The sequence below is a fragment of the Pediculus humanus genome, genomic scaffold (genome assembly GCF_000006295.1).
Source record: "Pediculus humanus corporis 1103172108298 genomic scaffold, whole genome shotgun sequence".
NCBI lineage: Eukaryota > Metazoa > Arthropoda > Insecta > Psocodea > Pediculidae > Pediculus > Pediculus humanus.
The window spans coordinates 700,077-723,414 of NW_002987867.1; the positions used below are offsets into that span (position 1 = coordinate 700,077).

General features: G+C 28.9%; 1 protein-coding gene across 1 annotated transcript; it reads left to right on the forward strand.

The window, feature by feature from the left end:
• Nucleotides 1-7,258: 7,258 nt before the first annotated feature.
• Nucleotides 7,259-16,130, forward strand: Phum_PHUM563670 (glucose transporter, putative; the record flags this gene model as incomplete). The annotated part of the gene is made up of 11 exons (XM_002431934.1): nt 7,259-7,372; nt 7,658-7,899; nt 8,942-9,245; nt 10,666-10,761; nt 10,842-11,002; nt 11,088-11,212; nt 12,143-12,421; nt 12,647-12,834; nt 12,920-13,132; nt 15,674-15,877; nt 15,987-16,130. 11 exons carry the CDS (start codon nt 7,259-7,261, stop codon nt 16,128-16,130), a joined length of 2,070 nt encoding a protein of 689 aa, XP_002431979.1.
• Nucleotides 16,131-23,338: the final 7,208 nt, after the last annotated feature.

Genomic DNA, 23,338 nt, shown 5'->3' on the forward strand with positions numbered 1-23,338 from the left:
GCATGCCATTTTTTTTTTTTTTTTTTTTTTTGTTTTAAATTTGAGAGTGATAAGGCGGGTTCTGATACGAAAATATTATTTTAAAAAAAAAAGCAATAATAATAATGATGATGATGATGATGATGATGACGATAATTTTCTTTTTTCAACCGTTTTGAATTTAATTAATTTTTTTCTTTTTTCTTTTAACTCGGTTTTATCATGCAAATTTTCCAATCGTCGTCACACAATCCAAAAATGTTTTTTTCACACACACACTCTGCAAATCTAAACACGAATCTTATTTATTTATTTATTTTTATTTAACTGAAAGAGGTTTATTGAATGGAAAATCAATTTGTGTCGGAAATGCAAAAAAAAAAAAAAAAAAACATTTTCAAATTATGTCAAAATTTGAAATTGAGACGGAGAGAAAACGTAAAAGGCAAACAGCAAACAGGAACGAAAACTAAGTTTTTTTTCCTTCCTTACGCCCTCCTCTCTCACTCCCTCTTTCCCTCCTCTCGTCAACGAATTGCCACGCATATTTTTTTATGAGGGAGTAACAACAATCAAATGAAAAAGGAAAAAAATTTTTTTTTTTTTTTTTTTTTCGGAAAATTGAATTTGGAAATAATGATTCGAATTGGGAAAGGAAAGGTAATCGGATTTTTAAAGTATTTTAAATAGGATCAGGAGCGGTTTAGTGGGTCACGAATGAAAAAAGGTTTTTTAAATTTTTTCAAAAATAAATTTATTTGTTGGAATATCATTTAAAGGAGGAGGAGGAGGGTGAGGAGGAAGTGGGTGTGGTGTAGAAGAATGAAAAGGAGAAAAAACGTAAGGGGGAAAGAGTGGAGGAGGAGGAGGAGGAGGAGGAAAAAAAAAGTTTCAAATCCATATGGGAGCATTTAAATAAAAAAAAAAAAAAAAAGAAAAATGTACGAAAACTCGAAGAACTTTTTCCTCTCTCTCTCTCTCTCTTTCTATCTCCATACTAGAAAAAAAAATGGGGGGTACGAAAGGAAAATGGCGGGGGTGGGTAGGGGGAAACGTACAATTTTTTTTTTTACTCCTACCTCGTTTCTAATCAGTGTAGATAATGAAAATATTTAAACGTTCAATTTATTTTCACTTTATTTTTTTTTTTTTTTTTTTGTTGCCTGCCCTATAAATGCAAACAACAGCGGGTTTTATTATCATTATGATTATCATTATTGTTATTATTATCATTATTATTATTATTAAAGTTTCGCATAATTTTAAAATTTAAATTTTTGTGCGAAAAACCGTTTTCCCAACAATGGATTTATATTCTCGGCAATTAAATTCCACGCATGTTTTTTATGAGTTTTAGGTTAAAATGTAAATTGTAAAGTTAACAAAAAATACAATAAATTAAAAGGGGGGGGGGGAAAGTTTGTCTACTGAAGAAAATTTAGGTTTCGAAACGCGTTAAACATACTAATTATTTCAGTTTAATTAATTATTTGTGTTTTTTTTTTTTTAAAAAAAATTCTTTCGGTTTTTGAATTTTGCCATCCCTTCCCCCTCTTCTCCCCTCTCTTCCCTCTCCTCCAAACGCACACACACACACACACACCCTCACTAGGAAACCTTTTTCCTTTTGATTTTTGCAAAACAGAAAAAAAGACGGGTTGTTTAAAAGGGAAAAGGAGGACATGGGAGAGATCGGAAAAGTCGATAGATGCTCGCAAAAAAACTAAATAATAATAATAATAATAATAATAATAATAAAAGAGTTAAAGAAAAGAAATTTTTAAGTAAAGAAGGTTTACTGTATTAGATTACTAATTAGACGACGAAGGATTTTCATTTTGAAAGATTAAGGCAATTAAAAACTCATTTTCAACATAAAGAGATATTATCATTATGAATAATACATACCCCCGAGGTGTATGTGTATTACCACAATCGTTTTCTTCATCTTCTTCTTCTTTTTATTCTCATTGTCATCGTCGTCATCTATTCACAACTTTTCTTTTTTTCATGTCATCTGATATGTGTATGTATATATAAATAATTTTTTACGTGAAAATTTTTTTTTCTCCCCTTACTTTTTCCCTCTTCCTCTTCCTCTCCCCAAAAAAAAATAAAATTAACGATTGTTCGTGTTAAACCTGGGAATTTTTTTTTTTTTTTTTTTTTTTTTAATGTGGAGTTTTCCGTGAAAATTTCGAATTTTTAACGAATGAATGTGAATTTTATTTTTTTTTTTTTTTTATTTGTTTCAGATAATTGGCCGCATTCGCGTTTATTCGGACGCGGAAATTTTAGAATACGAATTCGTAATACCGGAAACACTTGAGAAGAGGGGGAAAAAAAAAACAAGACGAAAAATAATTTTTTCGCAACCTTTTTTTTTTTTTCTTTTTTTCTTTTTTTCTTTTTCTTTTTTCTTTCTTTTCTCCTCCCTCCGCGAACCTTTTAGTGTGAACTTTTAATACGGGGAGCGAGCGAAGGTTTTCAACTAACGAAAAGGATAGGATAGGATAAGACGACGAAATCAACGGAAATTTATCATTGAAGGAGAAACGAAGGAAATAAAAGGACGTCGATTGTCTTCCGGAAAAGGGAAAAATAGTAATAATAATAATAATATATAAAGAAAATCATTCTAATGCATTTGGATTTGCGAAAATAGACGCAAGACAGAATGGCTAATGAGTGTTGTTGCAAGGTGAGTGATAATAATAATAATAATAGTTAATCATTTTCTCGATTTTTTTTTTTTTTATTGTAAATATATATATTTAACGGGGCTGACAGGATTGCCATTTGTTTGTTTAAAAAAAAAAAAAAAAAAACGACGATCGTATACAGTTCTCCCAACGTGAGAGAAAATAATAATAATAATAATTTTGGGAAATGGGTATGCGAACGCGTACGGGAAATGATGAGTAGTCGACGATGTGGAAAATTTGATATTACACGCGCGCGTCGTGTTTTTCCTAACTAGAAAATTAAAAAACGTGTCAATAAATTATGCGACATCGACGTTTCCGTCACATCCGTTTCCTTTTCTGCGTCGTCGCGGGACCAGATAGTATAATTAAAAATTAAAAAGGGCGAACGTGCGGGTGGGCGTTCGGACCAAAAAAAAATTAAAAAACGGAAAAAGTGGTGACCGAAGCACGGCACACAATGTCGCAACAAATTAAAACGAATTTGTTTTATTTTAAATCTTTTTAAATTTATTTCGCGAATCGAAAGAATAAAGATGGCGACGAACCGGGTACCGCGAAAATGCTACATAAAATAAAACAGACGCGACTTTCCCGAAGAGTTTTGTTTGTTAACCCGAGTACCTTAAATTAAATAAATACACGCGTTTGCATTTTTATGAAAAATTATTTATGCTTTTTAAACAGGGAAAGGAGGCGGAGGGGGGGGGAAACGTAATGCGGGCGAAAAAAAATTGCTTCACAAAAAAAATGGCGGTGAGAAAAAAGGTGACGCGATGGGTCGGAAGGTCGCGATGGTAAGGGTTGAAAGCGGGTTAAAAAAAAAAAACCTCGAATATAAAGTCTTTTAGAGATAATATGAAAATTATTCGTGGGAAAATGTGGGGAGATCCGCGGTTTTTATTTTTATAATTTTTTTTTTTTTTTGATAATGCAATCCTCCTGCATCGGAGTGATAAAAGTACCTTTGAGGTTTAAAGGTTACGAGAGCAAAAAAAATGAGGGAAAAAGGAAAATTTTTGTTCTAAAAAATTTCCCGGAATTTACGAAAAGAAAATGATTCGTTTCAATTTGTTATTTTTTGTGTTTATTTATTTACGTCTCTTTTTTTTTGGGAGGGGGAGGAATTTTTACGGGGGATCGATCGAAGCGTTCCCGAAAAGGAAAACTTTTTTTTTCGGGGGGGGGGAGAAGGAAGGACTAGAATTTATTTCGTTTCGAAAAAAAGAAAATTTTTTATTTTTTAATTATTTAACGCTAAAAAGATTGGGGGAGAAAATGTATGAAAATGTAAAATGAAGGAAAAACGGGGGGGGGAAGAGAAAGAGAGAGAGAGAGATGTGATTTTTTTTTTTTGGGGGGGGAAGAAACTTTAAGCCAAACTTAAAAATCTCACGAATGAGACAAATTTTCCATGTTTTTACTGTTTATTTCAAAACTACCACTACTATATAGTCGGGGAGCATTTATTTTGTTTCTTTTTTTATTTGGGGGGCGGGGAGGGGAGAGGGGAGACTAAGAACGATTTTAAAAAAATTTTTTTTTTCTTTATCTTTTGAATATGATTGATGATCTCAAGCGTCACATATATATTATTCTCGTTTGCAAATCCCCCACCCCCCCATTTTTTTTCTCGACTCTTTCATTTCTTATTCGACTCCATACTTTTTTAACTTGGGGGGCAGAAAAAAAAATTTTTTTAACCAGAAAAATATTTTCCTTATTTTAATTGAGGGAAATTTTTCTTTTTTGCCTTTAAAAAAGTTAAAAAAAAAAAAAAAAAAAAACAAAATTATTGAGGAGTTTTGCTAAAAAAGGAGCAATAAAAGGTTTGTGGGGGGAAAAAAAACCTCCCTCCAGGGTGTTTTTTTTCACAAAAAAAAAAAAGGGATAATAATAATAATTTTGCTTCGCATTATTTATTAAAAAAAAAAAAAAAAATTTTTTTAATAAATAAAATCAACAGCCCACCACGGTTTTGATGTTTATTTTGGAGTCATTTTTGTGTGGTTCGCCTCCCTTTTTTTTTTCTTCTGCTTTCGATGTCCCCCCACCTTTTTTTTTTTTTTTTTTAATATTTCAAATGAGTTTTTTTTTTTTTTTTTCTAAAAAAGAATTTTTTAATTTCTTATATCTCAAAAAAAGAAAATTTTTTAACATGAGAAACATCCTTCGATAGGGGGGTTTTGTAGGAGCCCTTTAATGACGTCATAACAAAAGAATCGTTTAAAAAGGAAACTAACTATTCGATTAATTCATAAAATTCATCATGGCCGTAAGTTTTTCGCGTCTTTTTTGTTTTTCATTCGACTTCATTAACTTTTTAAGAAAAAGTTTTCTTTCTTCTCGGTTTTTGCGGGGGCGGGGGGAAGCGGGGATTTTCCTCCGGTTGGTTTTTTAATATTAAATTTATTATGTACGTTTTCCATTGGTTTTCGATATTACATATTTCATCTTGACGCGAGATTTTAGTTTTAGTTTTTTTAATAATTTTTCCATAATTAAGTTATGATGTACAATATATAATTTAATCATTTTTCTTCATCTCTCTCTCTCTCTCTCTATCTATCTATCTATCTATCTATCTATCTATCTCTCTCTCTCTCTCTTTTTCTCGCGAATAAATTATTGCGAAAAATACCGTTTGTGGTTTTTAATGTCGAAGTCGTGCAATGAGATCCTCATCATCTCTTTTAGGACTCGTATCGACGTCCGTCTCTTTTTCTTTCTCTCTTTCGCAAGGGGGTTCATCGTTTTCCATTTAAAAAATTTTCTTTTTTGAAAATTCAAAAATTTCGGTACCACGAGAAAAATTTTCCGAAAGAATCAAAAAAAGGTTTTATTGCAAACGGAATAAATTTTTTTTTTTTTTTTTTTTAACGAAAAAATTAATTGCAAGAAGCAATTGTTGAAAAAAAAAAAAAAAAAAGGTTTTTTTTTTTTTAATCTCCTAAGAGATTTTTTCGGAAAACAAGAAGTTTGGCCAAAGATTTTATCTCTGATTTTCTTTTCGTCTCTCTCTCTCTCTCTCTTTTTAATTTTTTTTTTTTTTTGTAAAAAGTATTAAAGTTAAAGAGAAGTTATTTCGAACAAGTCATTCAGAAGTTTTTTTTTGGAAAATTTTGTCGAATCCTCTCAATGACAGTAAAGTCGACGCGATTCACATTTCATCGACCCACGTAAAGAAAATTTTCTTTTAAAAAAAAACAACCGGAAAAGTTATTAATGAGAGATTTGGAAAATTAACTTTTGAGTACGACGTTTTCACGCCGGGGGGGAAACGTGAGGGAAGCAAGGGACGGAACGAAATGAAAATTTCGATGACGTAATCGGTAAAAATGTACTCGACAATAGATTGTTCAGAAAGGGTACAATCCGGAAATTTGTTTAAAAATTGAAAAATTATAAAGTTTTTCTTTTTCTCTCTTTAGTTAATACTCTCAAAAAAAAAGAAAAAAATTTTTTATTTAAGTAAAACATGTCTCACGACAAAACCGGAAATAGGAAATTGTTGTAAATAATATGACAAACAAAACGCCGTTTGAAAATGAGAAAATAAAATTGAAAAAAAAAAAAAACGCAAACAAGCAAACAAACAAACTAAATGGCAAATTAATTTAATTTAAAGAATAATACATACGTCACGCGGAGAAAAAATAAAAATAAAAATAAAAAATAAAAATGGGTTATCGAATGACAAAAGCAAAAGCGTATTACGGTTAAAAAAAAAAAAAAATTGGAAAGGTTTTTTTTTTTAAAATAAAAATAAAAAAAAAAAAAGGTAAATTTTCCGAAACGGAAAATGGAATCGGTTAGTCGTTTGCATTTTTCTTTTTTTTTAAACAACACAAAAAAAAAAAAAAAAAAAAGGGGGGGGGGACTTATTTTTGACTTCATTGAACTTAATTTCTTATTTTGTTTTATTTATTATTAAATTTTTTTTTTTTTCTTTTATTCCATGTATTTATATGTGCGTTTGTGTTTGTGCGTGTGTGCGTGTGCGTGTGCGTGTGCGTATGCAAGTTAAATACAAAAATAGAATTTTTACAATTAAATATTTCCGCGTTATCATTTCGTTTCTTTAAATCGGATAAAGGTTTTTTTTAAATTCAATTCAATTACCTGAAAATACCTTTTCCGACATTTTTTTTTTTTTGGGGGGGGGGGGGTAAATGAATAAAAAAATTAAATTTTTTAAACGAATATCCTTAAATGGTAAGAGTTTTTAATTTTGAATTCGGAATCAAACGCGAACGATTTTATTTTTTTTTTCATCCCTTCCTTCTTTCCATATCCCCCCCCCACGTATCCTTTCAACTTTAAACTTTGACATCGTTTAATTTTTAATTAAATTATTATATAATAAAAAAAAGAGAGAGAGAGAGATAGATAAAAGTTTAAAGTCGAAAGAAAGAAAGACAGAAAAAAAAAAAGTTACTCATTTAGCTGACGCATTTTTTCCCCCTGTTTGAAAAGGTTGAAAGGTTTCGGTTGTTAAGGTGAAACATGCATGATGACTAACAAATTAAAAAAAAAAAAAAATCTAACATAAAATTAAATGTGGTGCAGGCGGAATGGGTGAGATACGTTCGTCAAAGGTGCGAAAGCCCATGAGAAAGCCTTCCCGTCATCAGCATCGACCTCCTCGTCAATTTCCTCAAGACTTCGATTATGCAAGAGGCTTCCAGGTAGTGTAAATTAAATCTATAAAAATAAAAATAAAAATTTAATCGCGTGAATACGAAAATAAAAAAAAATAATAATAATAATAAATAAAATGAAATAAAAAATTATAATACATATTATGCAAAAATAAATAAATTTCCCGTGCGGCGGAAATAAATTTGACAAAATCACTGATAAAACCCTTGAATATCCGGAAAAAGAGAGAGAAATACACTGCGGTTTGCATGCAATCGAATTGTGAATTTAATTATATATATAAATGAAATGAAATTTTGAACAAAAAAAAGTACCTGGAGCCTTTGAAATATATATATCAGGTGGCCGTGGTTGGTGACGCTTTAGAAAGTCTTAGAGAATATGACAACGGATCTCCTGAAGGATTCGAGGACAGCGACCATGACCACTCTCTGGCGGCGGCGCGCATCAAGCTGACCGCCAGAGATTCTCGTCGAAAGAAGATCAGTGATGAGACGACGGAAGAAAGTCCGCCGGAAGAAGACGAAGCAACTCTTAGAGAGCTGCTAGTAAGGTTGGTTAAAAACTTGTAAACTATTTTCACCTTTTTTTTTTTTTGGCCTCACTAATAAAGAGAAGAGAAGCAATGAAATTCTACGCGAATTTAATTAATTTAATTAAATAAATAATATATTATGTCGAATTGAAAATCGTCATACGTCATCGCCGTGACGTCATACGGGTAAACAAACAAATAAAAAATTTGATTGCTTCTTTTTACATTTAAGTTTTTTTTTTTTAAACTTAAATTAACTTAACTAATACTAACAAATTAACTGCTATTATTTAAAACTTCTCTTAAGCTACTAACAAATCCGATTTTCGTGCACTTGTATATATATATATATATATATACTTTGATTGGTGATACCCGTTTCCCGTTTGATTGTCGTTATTTACAGGTACGAAGTTAATAACTGTACGTTTGGCGCCCGCCACCCCTCCCCTGCCTCTCGTCTATATTATAAATCAAATAGTTTAAAGTTTTTATTTCGGTTCAAAGTCGAAGGAGAGACTATTATTATTATTATTATTATCAATGTTATTACATTAGCGGTAAACAATTAAATCGAATAAATAAATACGATAATAATAATAATAATAATAATAATTTGAAAGGAAAGTTTTATTGGGCGCCCAACGTAGAGTATTTTTCCCCATTTTTTTTTTTTTTTCGAGGGGATATTGTTAAAAGGTTAAAAAAAAAAAAAGTGCAAAATAGATTTTTATATGTTTTAAAAAGGGGAGGGAAAGGAAGGGAAATAATAATAATAATAATAATTTAAATTAATAATTGAGATTCAATTTAAGCAATAATTCGATATATGGTAGTACTTAAAAAAAAAAAAAAAAAAAGTAAAGACTGATATCGCATTAAAAAATTAAAAAATATTAAAGCCTTATTAATTACGAGTGCAATTTAAAAATAAAAAAAAAAGTGAATAAAAAAAAAAATTTAAAAAAATAAAATAAAAAAAAAAAAAAAAAAAAAAAAGCGATGCAGATCAAAAGCAAGAAATTTGTTAAAAATACAAGTGTACGATGATCGGGTGCAGTCTGCAGAAGCAGGTGAGCGTGATGAGCATGAACCTAAACGCCAAGTTGGATAATCTACAACGAGGAGATCGTCATTTTGAAACAACCGTTGCTCTTACCGAAATCCGTTGCCAACTTCAAGAACTGACGAAAAGCGTCGAGAGTTGTCAGTCTGAAGTGAGCGAAGTCAAACGGGACATGGTTGCCATCAAACACGAATTGGACACCGTTCAACAAGTGAAAGAAGAAATCGAAGAATTGAGAGAATACGTGGATAGGTTGGAAGAACAAACTCACAGGCGAAAACTCCGATTGTTGGAGCAGGTTCGCTCATCACTCATTTCATCCTTGGAATGTTTTTGTTGTTGTTGTTGTTGTTGTTGTAGCACTATATATATATACAGAGCAGTGCTTGACGATTTCAAGTTTTCAACAATCGTATTTATTGTATTATGATGGAAAGTGGAAGTTTGAAAGCATGACAATGTTGTATCTTTTGCACGAAATGTTTTATTTTATTTATTAACAATTAATTGCATGTGTAAAAATACGTCGGCACGTACCGTAAAAAAAAAAATTCCAACAAACAACACAATCATTACATCATATCATTAACGACGTAATCACTAAATTTTGTTCCGGTAGAATACCTGCCGCCATGTCATATTTATTTATTCAGTTAGTGAACAAATGATTTCTAATAAAACTTTCGTATTTCGTCAAATTATTATTATTATACAATCCATGAATCGAATAAAAAATAATCGCGAATATTTTCCGGGGGGGGGGGGGGAGACCGCGTGGGAGGCCCTGGTGGAGAAAGGAAAATGTAATAACTTTATTACTACGCGACGACACACAACTAGATAAAATTTAAAAAATTATTTTTCATTGTCTCCGCAATCATGGTTGACCTTAATTTGTTGTTGTGACTCGAATCACAATTTTTAACAATAATTAATCAATCACATCGATTTGCCTTTATCGATTTTAAAAAAAAATTGAAATATCGATGATTCGATTATCCATTTTAAATTTATTGGAATGATTTTTTTTTTTTTTTTTTTTAAATTAATGTCACGTGCTTCTCGATGATGGCAACAATTTTGCGGCGCAGAGATAAAAAAAAACAAACGCATGCGCATATTTAAATCAGGTACATCGTTTCGCGACGCGAAAAATTAAAACGTTAAGAAAAAGTAAAATGGATTCGTATGGGGAGAGAGAGAGAGAGAGAGGAAAAATATATCGAATGTACCTGAAAGAGAGAAAATCGTCGTCGACCGAAACGACGACGTGTGATGAATACAAATAAAAAAATATATATTAATAATAATAATAATATATTGCGTGGCGAAGTGATAAGCGTATTTTAACCGTACATTTCTTATCACTTTTGATTTATTTATCGTATATATAATCCATTTCATCGAGGGAATTCGTCTGTTCAATTTTCAATTTTTGTTTTCCTTTTTTAAATTATCAATGTGTGGTTTTTGATTGACGCACAATTAGGTTGGGAAGAAGAACAAGATGGCGGTAAGATTTTAATTTTAAAAAAAATTTTTTTTTTTTTTTTTTTTTAGGTTAGGTATATAGTGTGTGCACGTTGACGTGGCTTTGTGATAATATAATACGCGTTGCAAATGTTTCATTTTGTAGATAGTTGAACGTGTTAAATGTTATTTGTTATGACTTTTTTTTTTGTATTTTAAACGATACACGCGTGTGATTTGGTTTTCAGGGTTTGACATTTTTCCTCTCATACGCCATATTGGCCGCAGTCCTTGGAATGCTCCAGTTTGGCTACAATACCGGAGTGATTAACGCGCCAGAAGTTGTAAGTTGTAACCGAACGGAATTCCTTCGACTTTTATCCATTTTCATGTTATTATTATTATTATTTGTTTTTGTTTGCAGAACATCGAAAATTTTATTAAGGATGTTTACAAACAGAGATACGAGGAAGATATTCAAGAAGAAGCCGTTCAATTGCTTTATTCCGTCGCCGTGAGTATTTTTGCCATCGGCGGAATGTTGGGCGGTTTCAGCGGCGGAATAATAGCCAATCGATTCGGAAGGTAAATCTAAGCCCTCTATCATCGTCTCACTTTTTAGAAATTTAGAATTTGTCTTACAACCTTTGCCATGTTTTTACAATTTCAGAAAAGGTGGTTTACTATTAAATAACGTTTTGGGAATCGGCGGAGCTTGCTTGATGGGATTTACAAAATTTGCAAGTTCGTACGAACTTCTCTTCATAGGAAGATTCATCATCGGCGTTAATTGTGGTAATTTTTTTTTTTTTTTACGTTTCACTTTAACAAACGATTATTATTATTATTATTGTCGCGGATTATTTTTCTAGAAAGAAACAAAGAAAGGGAAAAAAAATTTTTTTGGGTTTTTCTTTTACTTTAACACAAAATGAATTTTTTAAATTTGAATTTGAATTTGAATTTAAAAAAAAAAATTATCAATATCTATGATAATGTAATCAATAAAATTTAATTTAATATCACTTGAACCGTAATAAAAAGATTTACTCGTTGAAATTGAATAGAAAAAAAAAAAGATGGGGGAGGAGGAGGAGAGGGGAGGAGAGAAGGGAAAGGGGAGGGAAGAGGGAAAAAAAAAATCTTTTGATTCCAGTCGTATTCGTATTCGTATTCGTTATTATAAATTTTTTTCTTTTTTTTCTTTTTCTTTTCTTCTTCCCTTCTTGTGCTCCTCTTTTTCTCCCTTCTTTCTTTTCATTTCTTTTTACTCTTTCATTTGTTATTTGGGATCTGTGACAATTTTTATCTTAGAAGAAAAACTTTTTTTTTTTTTTTTTTTTTTGGAATATATCCAGGGAGATTTTACCCTTTGGAAAAGTAAAATGGCCAAAAACCATAAATGTTTTTATTTATATCGGACGAGATAAGTAGAGAAAAGAAAAGGAAAAATAATTTGAAAAGGAGAAAATGGGGTAAAAACGATGGAAAAAGGGGGTAAAAGGGGGGTGGGGGTGGGGAGAGAGAGAGAGAGAGGTTTTTTTTTTTTTTTTACACTTTTACTAAATTTATCGAAGTGGATTTTGTTTTTGTTTCACTTTTTTTTTTTTTTTTTTTTTTGTTTTATTATTTTCTCCTTTTCTCTTTCTCCTTCCCTCTCCTTCCCTCACCCCCCCCCCTTCTTCGTTTTCATTTGTTTTTTGTTTTGTTTTCTTTGTTTATTAGGTTTAAATACATCACTCGTACCGATGTACATTTCTGAAATAGCTCCTCTTAATTTAAGAGGAGGATTGGGGACCGTTAATCAACTTGCCGTCACGGTCGGACTCGCTTTATCACAAGTTCTTGGTATTGAACAAATTCTGGGAACTAACGATGGTTGGCCGATACTGTTGGGACTCGCTGTGTGTCCCGCCGTACTTCAACTTCTCCTACTTCCTCTCTGTCCCGAAAGTCCCAGATATTTGCTTATAACGAAACAATGGGAAGAAGAAGCTAGAAAAGGTGAGTAGGAGGAGAAGGAGGCGGTGGAGGTGATTGATCGATCAATCAACATTATCGATTGTTAACTGTAAAGTTTTTCCCTACGTGACGTAATTTAACTTAAATTATTTATTAGTGTTTTTAAAAAGAAAGAAAGAAAGAGAGAGAAAGGGAGGGAGAGAGAGAGAGAGAGAGAGAGAGAGAGAGAGAGAGAGAGAAAATTATCGATTTAAAATTAATTTTCAGCCTTAAGGAGATTAAGGGCTTCTAATCAAGTGGAAGAAGACATTGAAGAAATGAGAGCAGAACAAAGAGCACAACAAGCGGAAGCAACAATTTCAATGACTGAATTAATATGTTCTCCAACGTTGAGGGCTCCTCTCATAATAGGCGTAGTCATGCAGTTATCGCAACAATTATCCGGGATCAATGCCGTAAGTGTAAATTCCATATATATATTACAGAAAAAAAGGGAAAAAAGGGATTCTTTTTTACGAAAAGAATAATTTCATTTTTCAGGTTTTTTATTATTCGACTGGATTATTTATAAGTTCGGGACTCTCGGAAGAAAGCGCGAAATTTGCCACGATCGGGATAGGTGCCATAATGGTAGTCATGACGCTTGTTTCCATACCACTTATGGATAGAGCGGGAAGGAGAACACTTCATCTTTATGGCCTTGGTGGAATGTTTATAGTTTCTATATGCATAACCATTTCCTTTTTAATAAAGGTGAGTGCTTTCCATAATAATCCCCCCTTTTCTCCTTTTTTTTTTTTTTTTTTTTTTTTTTGTTTCAAAACTTTTTATTTCGCGCTTCATTGGTCGCGGGCAAATAATTTTTTTTTAATCCAGGCTTGGGTTCTTTCTATCATACGCGATAACTTGTCTTTTTTTAATTTTGTTTGTCGTCACGTGTTATCCTTTCGATTGTTTTTTAATAATTTTTTTTTAAAAAAAATTTTCAGTGCCCGATCTTGAAAAAAAAAAGAAGAACCAAATAATAATAATAATAATAATAATATTGCCCCCCCCCCCCGGGATTATTTTTCTAGGGTCATTGATCTCAATGCCAAAAAAATCAGATCAAACCCGATTTTCTTTGTATTTCCTCGGTAGAAATTTTTCAAAATTTCATTATCATCATTATTATTTTTCGGGTATTTTTTTTTTTTTTTTGCCGAGGAAATTCAAAGAAACGACGAACTTTTTATTATTATTATTATTATTATTTTAAAAATGATTTTATTTAATTGAAAATTATTTTTTTTCTCCATTGGATTTTTTATTTTTCAGGACTTCTTGCGGAATTTCTACACAGTAGGCATTTTTATAATAATTCACGATATTAATAATATTAATACATATATATATTTATACTAATAATAATAATAATAACAATGCATTTTTAAAAGTTTTTTTTTTTTTCGCTCGTCGAAACTTTTTGACTTTTTAAAACAAATAATAATAATAATTATTATTATTAATTATTTGTTTCGACAAACGAAAAAAAATAAACAAAAAGGATGATTGACACGCTTTCACATTAAAAAAAAAAAAAAAACACGACGGTGTACATACATATACATAAATATGTATGCTAATATACATACGTACATAATTTGATACTCGTGTGTGTGTGTGTGTGTGTACACACACGCACATTCACACACACACACACACGCATTTTGTACATAATTCATAAATTTTTTTCCTTTTTTTTTTTAGGTTAGTTGTAATTAATTTGATATATTTTTTAATTATACACACACACACACATACACGACTCGTCGCCGTGTTTTTTAGATATAATAATAATAATAATAATAATACTGATCAATTAGTTTTACTTTAATTGATCATGCTTTTTGCTTTAATTACTTTAAGGAAGTGATACGGTGTGAAGGAGGTTGATTTTAGTACCTTAATTTGTTGGATTACAATTTTTAGTTTTCGATCGGATTTTTTTTTAATTCTTCTTCGTCGTTTTCTTTCCTCCATTACTTTCTTACGTCTTCTTATTCTTTCTTTTCTTTTGTGACGTCATACGTACGTCATAATCGTGGCAAATTTTATTTTAATCGTTTGTTGATACTATAGACGATGGAATGAACAGATGAAAAATCAATCCGGGAAGCCATTTTTTTTTTTTTTTTATTCTTCCGTTTGTTTGTTGTTTGTTTCTTTAAATGTAAAATAACGTATTTTATGAAAATACCGGAAATAGAAGTGGAAAAGTTACTAAACCGGAAATAGAAGAAGAAAAAACTAAAAGTAATTAATGAAAGTTAATTTTTTAGGTGGAGAAAAGTGAGAGAAGTAAAAAAAAAAAAAAAGAGGGAGGGGAGGGGAGGGGGGAGGGTTTTGAGCACGCCCAAACACATTCACTCGCACACACACACACACGCGAACAAACAAACGAAGAATTTATGGAAGAGTGTACCTGAGTGCGTCATCACCGTGTGTGACACGTGTATCTTCAGTTGACTAACGCTTTTCTTTTTTCTTTTTGCTTTTTTTTTCATGCTGTCTTTATAAATTATTTATTTTAACTTATTCAATCGTCTAGATGAGTAAGAGCATGCACCGCTGTGTGTGTGTAAAATATATAAATACACCGCCATTTTTTTTATTATTATTATTATTATTATTTATTTTTTTAATTTTTTTTTAATTTTGTTTTTTCTTTTGTTTTTAAAATTAAATCCGTTCGGTTGTTGGTTGTTTTTTTTTATTCATATTATACTTATTTATTTAATATTAGCAAAACAATCGACCGGATTTTTAATATGGAAATTTTAAACGGTTGCAACGGAAAAAAAAAAAAAAAAAAAAAAAATTTTTTTTGGGGGGAGGGGGAGATGGCAACTGTTTAAAATTTCGAATTTTTCTTTTTTTTTAATTAGTTTATTTATTTTTTATTGTTTTTATTTATTTATTGATTCCTTCCCGATTGTAAGAAAAAAGCGCCCTGACAACGTTTGGAGGAGATTTTTTATTTTATTTTATTTTTATTTTATTTATTATTTTAAAGTTAAGAATTTTTTTTTTATTTTATTTTTTTGATAAGCGTGATAATTGATAACAGGCCGCGAATTTTTTTTTTTTTTTTTTTTATTTAAAAAATTCGGTTAAGAAAATTTTTTTTTTTTTTCTATTTGTTTTGATTTGTTTTGATTTTCTTTTATTTTGACTTTGAAGTCCTCCTCCATCTTGTTCGGGAACTTTTGAACGGGTACGACGGCCTGATAGGAGTTTTTTGGTTATGTACAGGAAATGACCGATTGGATGTCGTATTTATCGGTCGTCTTCACTCTCAGTTTTGTCGTTTTCTTTGCCGGAGGACCCGGAAGCATACCCTGGATGATCACGGCTGAACTTTTTTCACAAGGTCCGAGACCTGCGGCCATGTCTATCGCCGTCCTCGTCAATTGGATGGCTAATTTTCTCGTCGGAATCGGTTTTCCGACCATGAAGGTAATATTTCCTCCTTTTTTTTTTTTTTTTTTTTTAATTTTCCCCAACCGATGATAAAACAAAACGGAAGTAAACTTTTCTTTTTCTTTTTTTTCTTTTTTATTTTTAGGCCACGTTAGAAAATTACACGTTCCTTCCTTTCAGCGTTTTTCTCGCAATATTTTGGATTTTCACGTACAAAAAAGTTCCGGAAACTAAAAATAAAACTTTCGAAGAAATTCTTTCCCTTTTCCGACACGGCAACGAAAGGTAAGTAATAATTATCGATATACAATTTTATTTTTATCAATCGTTACTCTTTTCCCCCCTTCTCTCTCTCTCTCTCTCTCTCTCCCCTTGTCTCCCGATAGAAAATAATTAAATTAAATTGAAAAAAAAAAAAAAAAGAGAGAGAGAGAAAGCTTCGAATTTAAATCGCGAGTGTAATCGTCAAAGGCTCTGTTGTACGACCCGAATCAAAAAAAAAAAAAAAAAAAAAGAAAAAATGATGATGATAATAATAATTATCATGCGGAAAATTTATCACGTGATTTGTTTTTTTAAAATCTCGGAAACGATTCGATTGTCCCCAGTTCTCTGTGTATATATATATATATATATATATAAAACTACATTTGTTATGTAATTTTTTTCAGGGGTATTGACATTAATAATAAATTTGCCTCCTGAAACTGATAAAGTCCAAAATAAATAAATAAATAAATAATAGAATAGAATAGAATATTATTATTATTAAAATAATAAATATCCGACGATATCAATAAATAATTACAAAAATAATAATAATAAAATAAAATAATAGTCATCACCACCACCACCACCGCCGCCGCGGGGTGTGTGTTTTATATATAATAATAAAAAAAAAGAGGTATGTTAATGGATTGGCATCCGATCGGGGCTTCCATTTCGACCTTTGACATTTGTTGTTTATTATTTTTTTTTACATTTATTTATATATATATATATATATTTTGAAAAACGAAATGTTATTTCCTATTTTTCATTTATTATTATTATTATTATTATTATTAATTTTTTTTTTTTTTTTGTTATTGTTTATTAATTATTGAATATTTTGATATATATATATATATTTATTGTTGTTTGGCCTTTTTCTTTTTTTTTGTTTTTGTTTTTGTTTTGTTTTGTTTTGAAACAACGTAAACAAACAAACAAACAAACAAACATAGATACACGCAAGAAATATATAAGAAAATTTTTTGAATGAGAAAACAAAGAAAAAAAGGAAAATTAAAGAACGAAAAAAAATTGCATTCGATTATGCATGCGGAAATGATTTTACTGAACATACATATATATATATATATATATACAAGAAAATTAAAAAGGGGGGGCGGGGTTGTTTGGGCGCCCCACAGGACACGGCTGCCTTTTGCTTATAACGATTCGCCATCCATCCTTTTTTTTTTTTAATATCGTTTTACGTAAAAAAAAAATTACACGTTGACGATAACACGTCGTTTTGCACGTGTGTGACGTGTTTTAAATTTCGTAAGGACGGAACGATCGACCAATCAGATGAAAGGATTTGACGTCATCGTTCCGTTTTGATTTTCGTTTAAAAAGTTTTGTTTTTTTGTATTGTTTTTTTCTCTCTATGGATTTTCTTTTTTTTTTTTTTTTTTTTGTTTACAAAAGATGGCGGCGAATCGTAGATTGTACCTCGTAGTAAATTCAAATGTTCTGAACAAATGTCTTATTATTATTATTATTATTGTTTTTAAAAAAAGAATTGAACACCCGAGAATAGGGATTTTAGAAATTTTTTTTTTTTTTTTCATATAATAAAAATAATAATGAAATTTTTGTTCGGTCATTAGTTATATTACCTGTTTATTATTATTATTATTTAAAGAGTTTTTGAAAGAAAAAAAAAAATTCCAAAAAAAATTCTCTTTTTATCCTTTACTAATAATATATATATTGTAGTAGTTGTTTTCTCTCTCTGTTTTTTTTTTTTTTTTTTTTTTTTGTTTTTTGTTTTGTGACACGTAACAATGTGTCTGTTGTGTTGTTCTTAGGGGTAGCCTGCAAGACAGCAGGTTGTACGGGTGAGTAAAAAAATTTTTTTTCTTTTTTTTCCTTTTGTATTTTAAATTTTTTTTTTGTCTCTCTCTCTCTCTCTCTCTCTTATTCAGCCTGTTTTAGAAAAATTAATTGTTTGGAATTAGTTTTGCCTTTTCTGGTAGTTTTTGTTTTTTTTGTATTGTTTTCACCGTTCGAAGGTTTTCCATTCACTACCGAGAGAGAATTTTTATTTTTTTTTTTCAAAATATTTCGTAAACGTTTTGCAGTGATATCGTGAGGGTTGCACCGTTACTAAAACAAGTACCAAAACGTTCGTGACATTTGACGAAACGATTTCTATTAATTTTTTTCCGGAGGTCAATGGGAGGAGGGGGGAAAAAAAGAAAAAGGAAATAATCATTCGCGGAAAATTGCAATTGAATTTCCGTTCGTTTCCGTTTTACGAAAATTTTCACAGCAACGGAAAAGAAAAGAAAAGAAAAAAAGACAAATTTCGAACGGTTAGAACTCGGAAAAAGTGATCAAAGTGAATTATTTACTCGTATTCGACAAACGAACGTATTCTCAAACAAACAAACAAACAAACAGACACAAACACAAACTTTTAATAACTTAGCATTTGGTATGTATGCTCGCTCGTTTTTTTTTTTTTTCATTTAGTCGCATATAAAATGGTTAATGTTGAGTAGAATTTTAGTCAAATCAAAATTAGTTTATCAAAAATTTTTATTTTCTTTCTGTTTTAGTTTTTTTGTTTTGTTTTGTTTTCCGGTTTTTTTTTTTTTTTTTGATTTTTACGCGCCAAATTCAAAATGTAAAGTAGAATAATATAATCGTTCACGTCGGTATTTCGGTATTTAAAAAAAAAAAATTGAATTTTATTATTTTTTTTCTTTTTTTTTTTTTTCAATCAAAAATTTCGCGATGTGTAATAGATGAGTCGAGATTTTTAATTTTTGTTATTATTATTATTATTATTATTATTATTATTATTATTATTATTATTATTATTATCACGACGTAATTTGTTTAACTCTCAAGCTTCGCTCTGCACTAAAAAAAAAAAAAAAAAAAAAAAAAAAAACATGATTATTTATTTTATTTTATTTTTATTTTAAAATTATTTAAATGTGATTATTATTATTATTATTACTACTATTATTATTAATATTAATATTAATAAGTATATCGAAATGTACGCTGTAGAATAAATTTATTAATTTATTATAAGGCACTTTTATTTGTTCTCATAAATAAATAGTAAATTTGAAAAAAAAAAGTTTTTTTCTTGTTCACTTTTATGTAACCAAATGATTAATGATAAGAGAAAAAAAATTAATAATAAATAAATAAATTTCGTTTGTTGGTATCTTATTATTATTATTATTGTTTTACAAAATGTCACGTGGGAAGGGAGACTAAAGAAAATTTTTGGGAACTTTAAATTTAATTTTTTAAATTTTTATTTTATTTTTTAAAATTTCTTTTAAGTTTTCTCATTTTTTTTATTATTATTATTTAATTTTGTTTTATTTTATTATTATTATTATTTAATTTTGTTTTATTTTATTATTATTTGATTTTGTTTTTTTTTTATTTTTGTTTTCTTTTTACAAAAGTGTGCGTCAATTTTTTTTGTTTTCACAGGGAAATGGTATCGACTCGTAGCTCGGAAACGGTTTTGACTAAATACGCCGAAGAAAATTATTAAAAAAAAAAAATGAAATAATGATAATGTTTTAAAAATTTTTTATTTTAGTTTTTTTTTTTTTTTTTTTTAATTTAGTAGTATTAGTTTTTATATTTTTTAAACGATTAAATATCGGCGAAAGTAAATTTGTAGTTGTAAGAAAAGAAAAAGAAAAAGAAAAGAAAAACGCTTTTCATGTGTTTTTTTTTTTTTTTTTAATAATAATAATTTAAGCGCACAAAACCTCTGAAACCTTTTTTTGTTTTTTTGATGACAAAATATCCCCTCATTCGGACACATAATTAGTGTTATTCAATGCTTACCCAAACCAGGTATGCCAACTCTTTTCCAGGACCATGTCAAACTACGTGAACTATTTGGAACCTCGTCCAACTGAACGTGCTGCCCTCGTTCTTACGGAGGAGAAATGTCATCATTCCCGTAGGTGTTTTCTTTTTTTTTTTCTTTTTTTTTTCCAATCATTATCATTATTACTATTTTGTTCCCCTCCCCCCTCTCGTATCCTTCAATTCCTTCCTTCGGGATTATTTTTGTGTGTCGTTCGATTCGATTTGATTTTTTATTCGATAGTTAGTTCGGGTTTTTTTTTTAATTTAAAAATGGCGGTCGATATCGTTTAGTTTTTTATTTTTTTTTTTTTATTTTTCATTTGCTCAATTTTTCGATTAATCGAAATTCGAGTTTTTAAATAATTTTTTCGATTTCGAATCGAAGTAACCCAAAAAAAATTGTATAACGGTTTAGATTAGATAAATGATTATTTTTTATATTTTATTTTTATTTTTTATTTTTTTTGTTTAAATATATTTATTTTATTTTATTTCGAACCTTTTTTTACCTTACACGAACCTGTATTCCCTTTAATATTATCATTATTATTTTATTTCCAAATATATAAATAAAAACGAAATGAGAAAAATTTATATATTTTAAATGTGTGTGTGTATATGTAAAACAGTGCCGCGGATGAGGACAGATCGAAGAATACCCATATACAGCCGCTACGAACCTAGAAGACATTCAGCTTTTTCTACGCTTCCAGGTACATAAAAACAAACAAACAAACAAAAAAGAGCAAAAAAAAAAAAATCGAATGAATTATATCAATTCATTCAATTTTAAGCAACACACACAGCAATATCACTCTTGTATTTGAATTTAATATTTTTTTTATTGTTGTTATTGCCAATCAATCAATCAATCAATCAATCAAACAAACGCTGCTTAAAGGATTTTAAATTAATTTTTTTTCACACACACACACACACACACTTCGCCATTTTTTTTTAAATAAAGAGAATAACACTAAAGCTGTAAATACAACAAACAAACAAACAAACAAACAAAAAAATTTTTTTATGTGTATATATTGTAACCGGATATCACATTAGACGCATGCACTATTTATGTAGCACATACGTACATAAATAAATAAATAAATCGTGATTGTTACGATGAGACATTAACAAAAAAATAAACAAATACACGTGTGCAATTTTTATTATTATTATTATTTTGTGACGGCGTCGTGGTTTTTTAATAATTAACGTTATTTTTTTTTTTATTAATTTATTTTTTATTTTATTTTATTTTTTTTTAAGTGTCCGCATAAATAAATACATAAATATTTATTACACAATTCACGTTAATAATAATAAATGTGCAATGTTTTTTTAGATTATGATGATGATGATGATGATGATGCATTCATTAACTTATTTTTTTTATTTATTTATTTGTTAATAATTAAATAGGTAAATTTTAAATGTTTTATTATTATTATTATTATTATTTAGCTTATTGCATTGTTTTTTTAATTTTATTTTTAGTATATTATTATTATTAATATTTTTTCTTTTCTTTTCTTTTCTTTTTGATTTTGGCTTGCTTTTGATTGTAAAGACACGAAAAAAAATTAAATATGTCGGATGTAGAATTATTTAAATTTTTAATTTGAAAAAGAAAAGAAAGGAAAGGAAAAAGTTTTTTTATAAATAAGGTTATAATGCTGTTGCTTTTTGTAGTATTTTTATTTTCAAAAAAAAAATTTTTGTTATATTAAAGGCGCGTGAAAAACCCTTTAAATGAAAACGGTTCAAATCATTATTATTATTATTATTATTTGTTTCCGGTTTTTTACGGAAGTAAATTCGTTAAATTGGAAAATTCGGGTATAAAGATATTACATTAAATGTCAGCATTTTAATAACCTTATATAGTTATTAGTAAATCGTTATTAGGCTTTTGAAAAAAAAAATAATAATTTATAAAACGAAGGTAAAGAGTCCATGTTTGTATGTTATAGCTACCTTAGATCGCTGTTCACGCGCGGGTCGAGGCCCTCCGCCACTTCCACCGCCTCGGTTCCTCAACAGCGCGGTTTGACGTTGGGGAGCTCTTAACATCAGGAGCTTTTCTACGACGATCCTCATTCCGAGGTTCGTGGACGATCAACAACTAATTAATCAAAAATCTAATTAATCAACCTTTCACCTTATACACACACACACACACACACACACACTAACACGCACACACCCACAAACACACACACACACGACCACGCACACGCACGTACCGGAAATTCATCATTTCTATCATTTTAAAAAACGATTTGATATTTATTATAATGTAACAATCGGAATTTTATTTATTTATTATTATTATTATTATTATTTAAAATTATTTATGTAGAATTTTAATTCCGATCGATTAATAATTAGGTGATCTACATAAATAAATAAATAAATAAAATTATGTATTGTCACGTCCTTGTGCATTTAAAAAAAAAAAAAAGAAAAAAAAATTTCACGTTGATAATAAAAATGCTTAATAATTTTATTTATTATTATTATTATTATTAAATCCGTTTATTATTAAATAAAATTATTAACATTATTGTGTGTGAAGAACCATTAATTATTATTATTATTTATTTTTGTTTTTCGTTTTTCGTTTTTTTTTAAGCAGAGCGAGGTTTCAAGGGGGGTCCAGGGATATAAATTATTTTATTTTTTTCTTATTTGTTTATTTATTAATTCATTTATTTATTTATGTATTTATTTATTTTTTTTATTTACTTTGCATTTGGTAGTCGTTAATAACTGTCGTAGAATAATAATAAAAAAGGAAGGAAAAATTTTTTTTTCTCTCGATAATTTCACGTATATTTTTTTTTCACATTTATTATTATTATTATTTATTTATTTATTTATTTATTATTTTGTTTATTAACATAATTATTAAAACGATAAGTATAAGCATGCAATATATTTGAAATAAATAGTACGAAAGCATTTTTTTTAATTAAAGCATGCTCTTGTTAATTTTATATTTATTATTATTTATTTATTGATTTATTTATTTATTTATTAATATTGCATTATTTAATAGGCCGGATTATTTTTTTTTTATGAATTGCCTTTTAAACTATTTTTTTTCTTTTTGTAAATTTGAGCTTTTTTTTTTTTAAGTTTCCTTTTATTTATTTAAACTTGAATCCTCTCTCTGCCATTTTTTATTTATTTATTTGTTTAAAAATAAAAATCATAATAATAATAATTATTATTATTAATAAATAAGTATTAGGCAACCGTGTACAAGGGCTTTAAAAAAAAAAAAAAAATTTTTTTGTGTCACAAATGTCACACTGCCAATTGAGTTTAAGTCAATTTTTATTTTGACAAAACAACTTTTCCCCC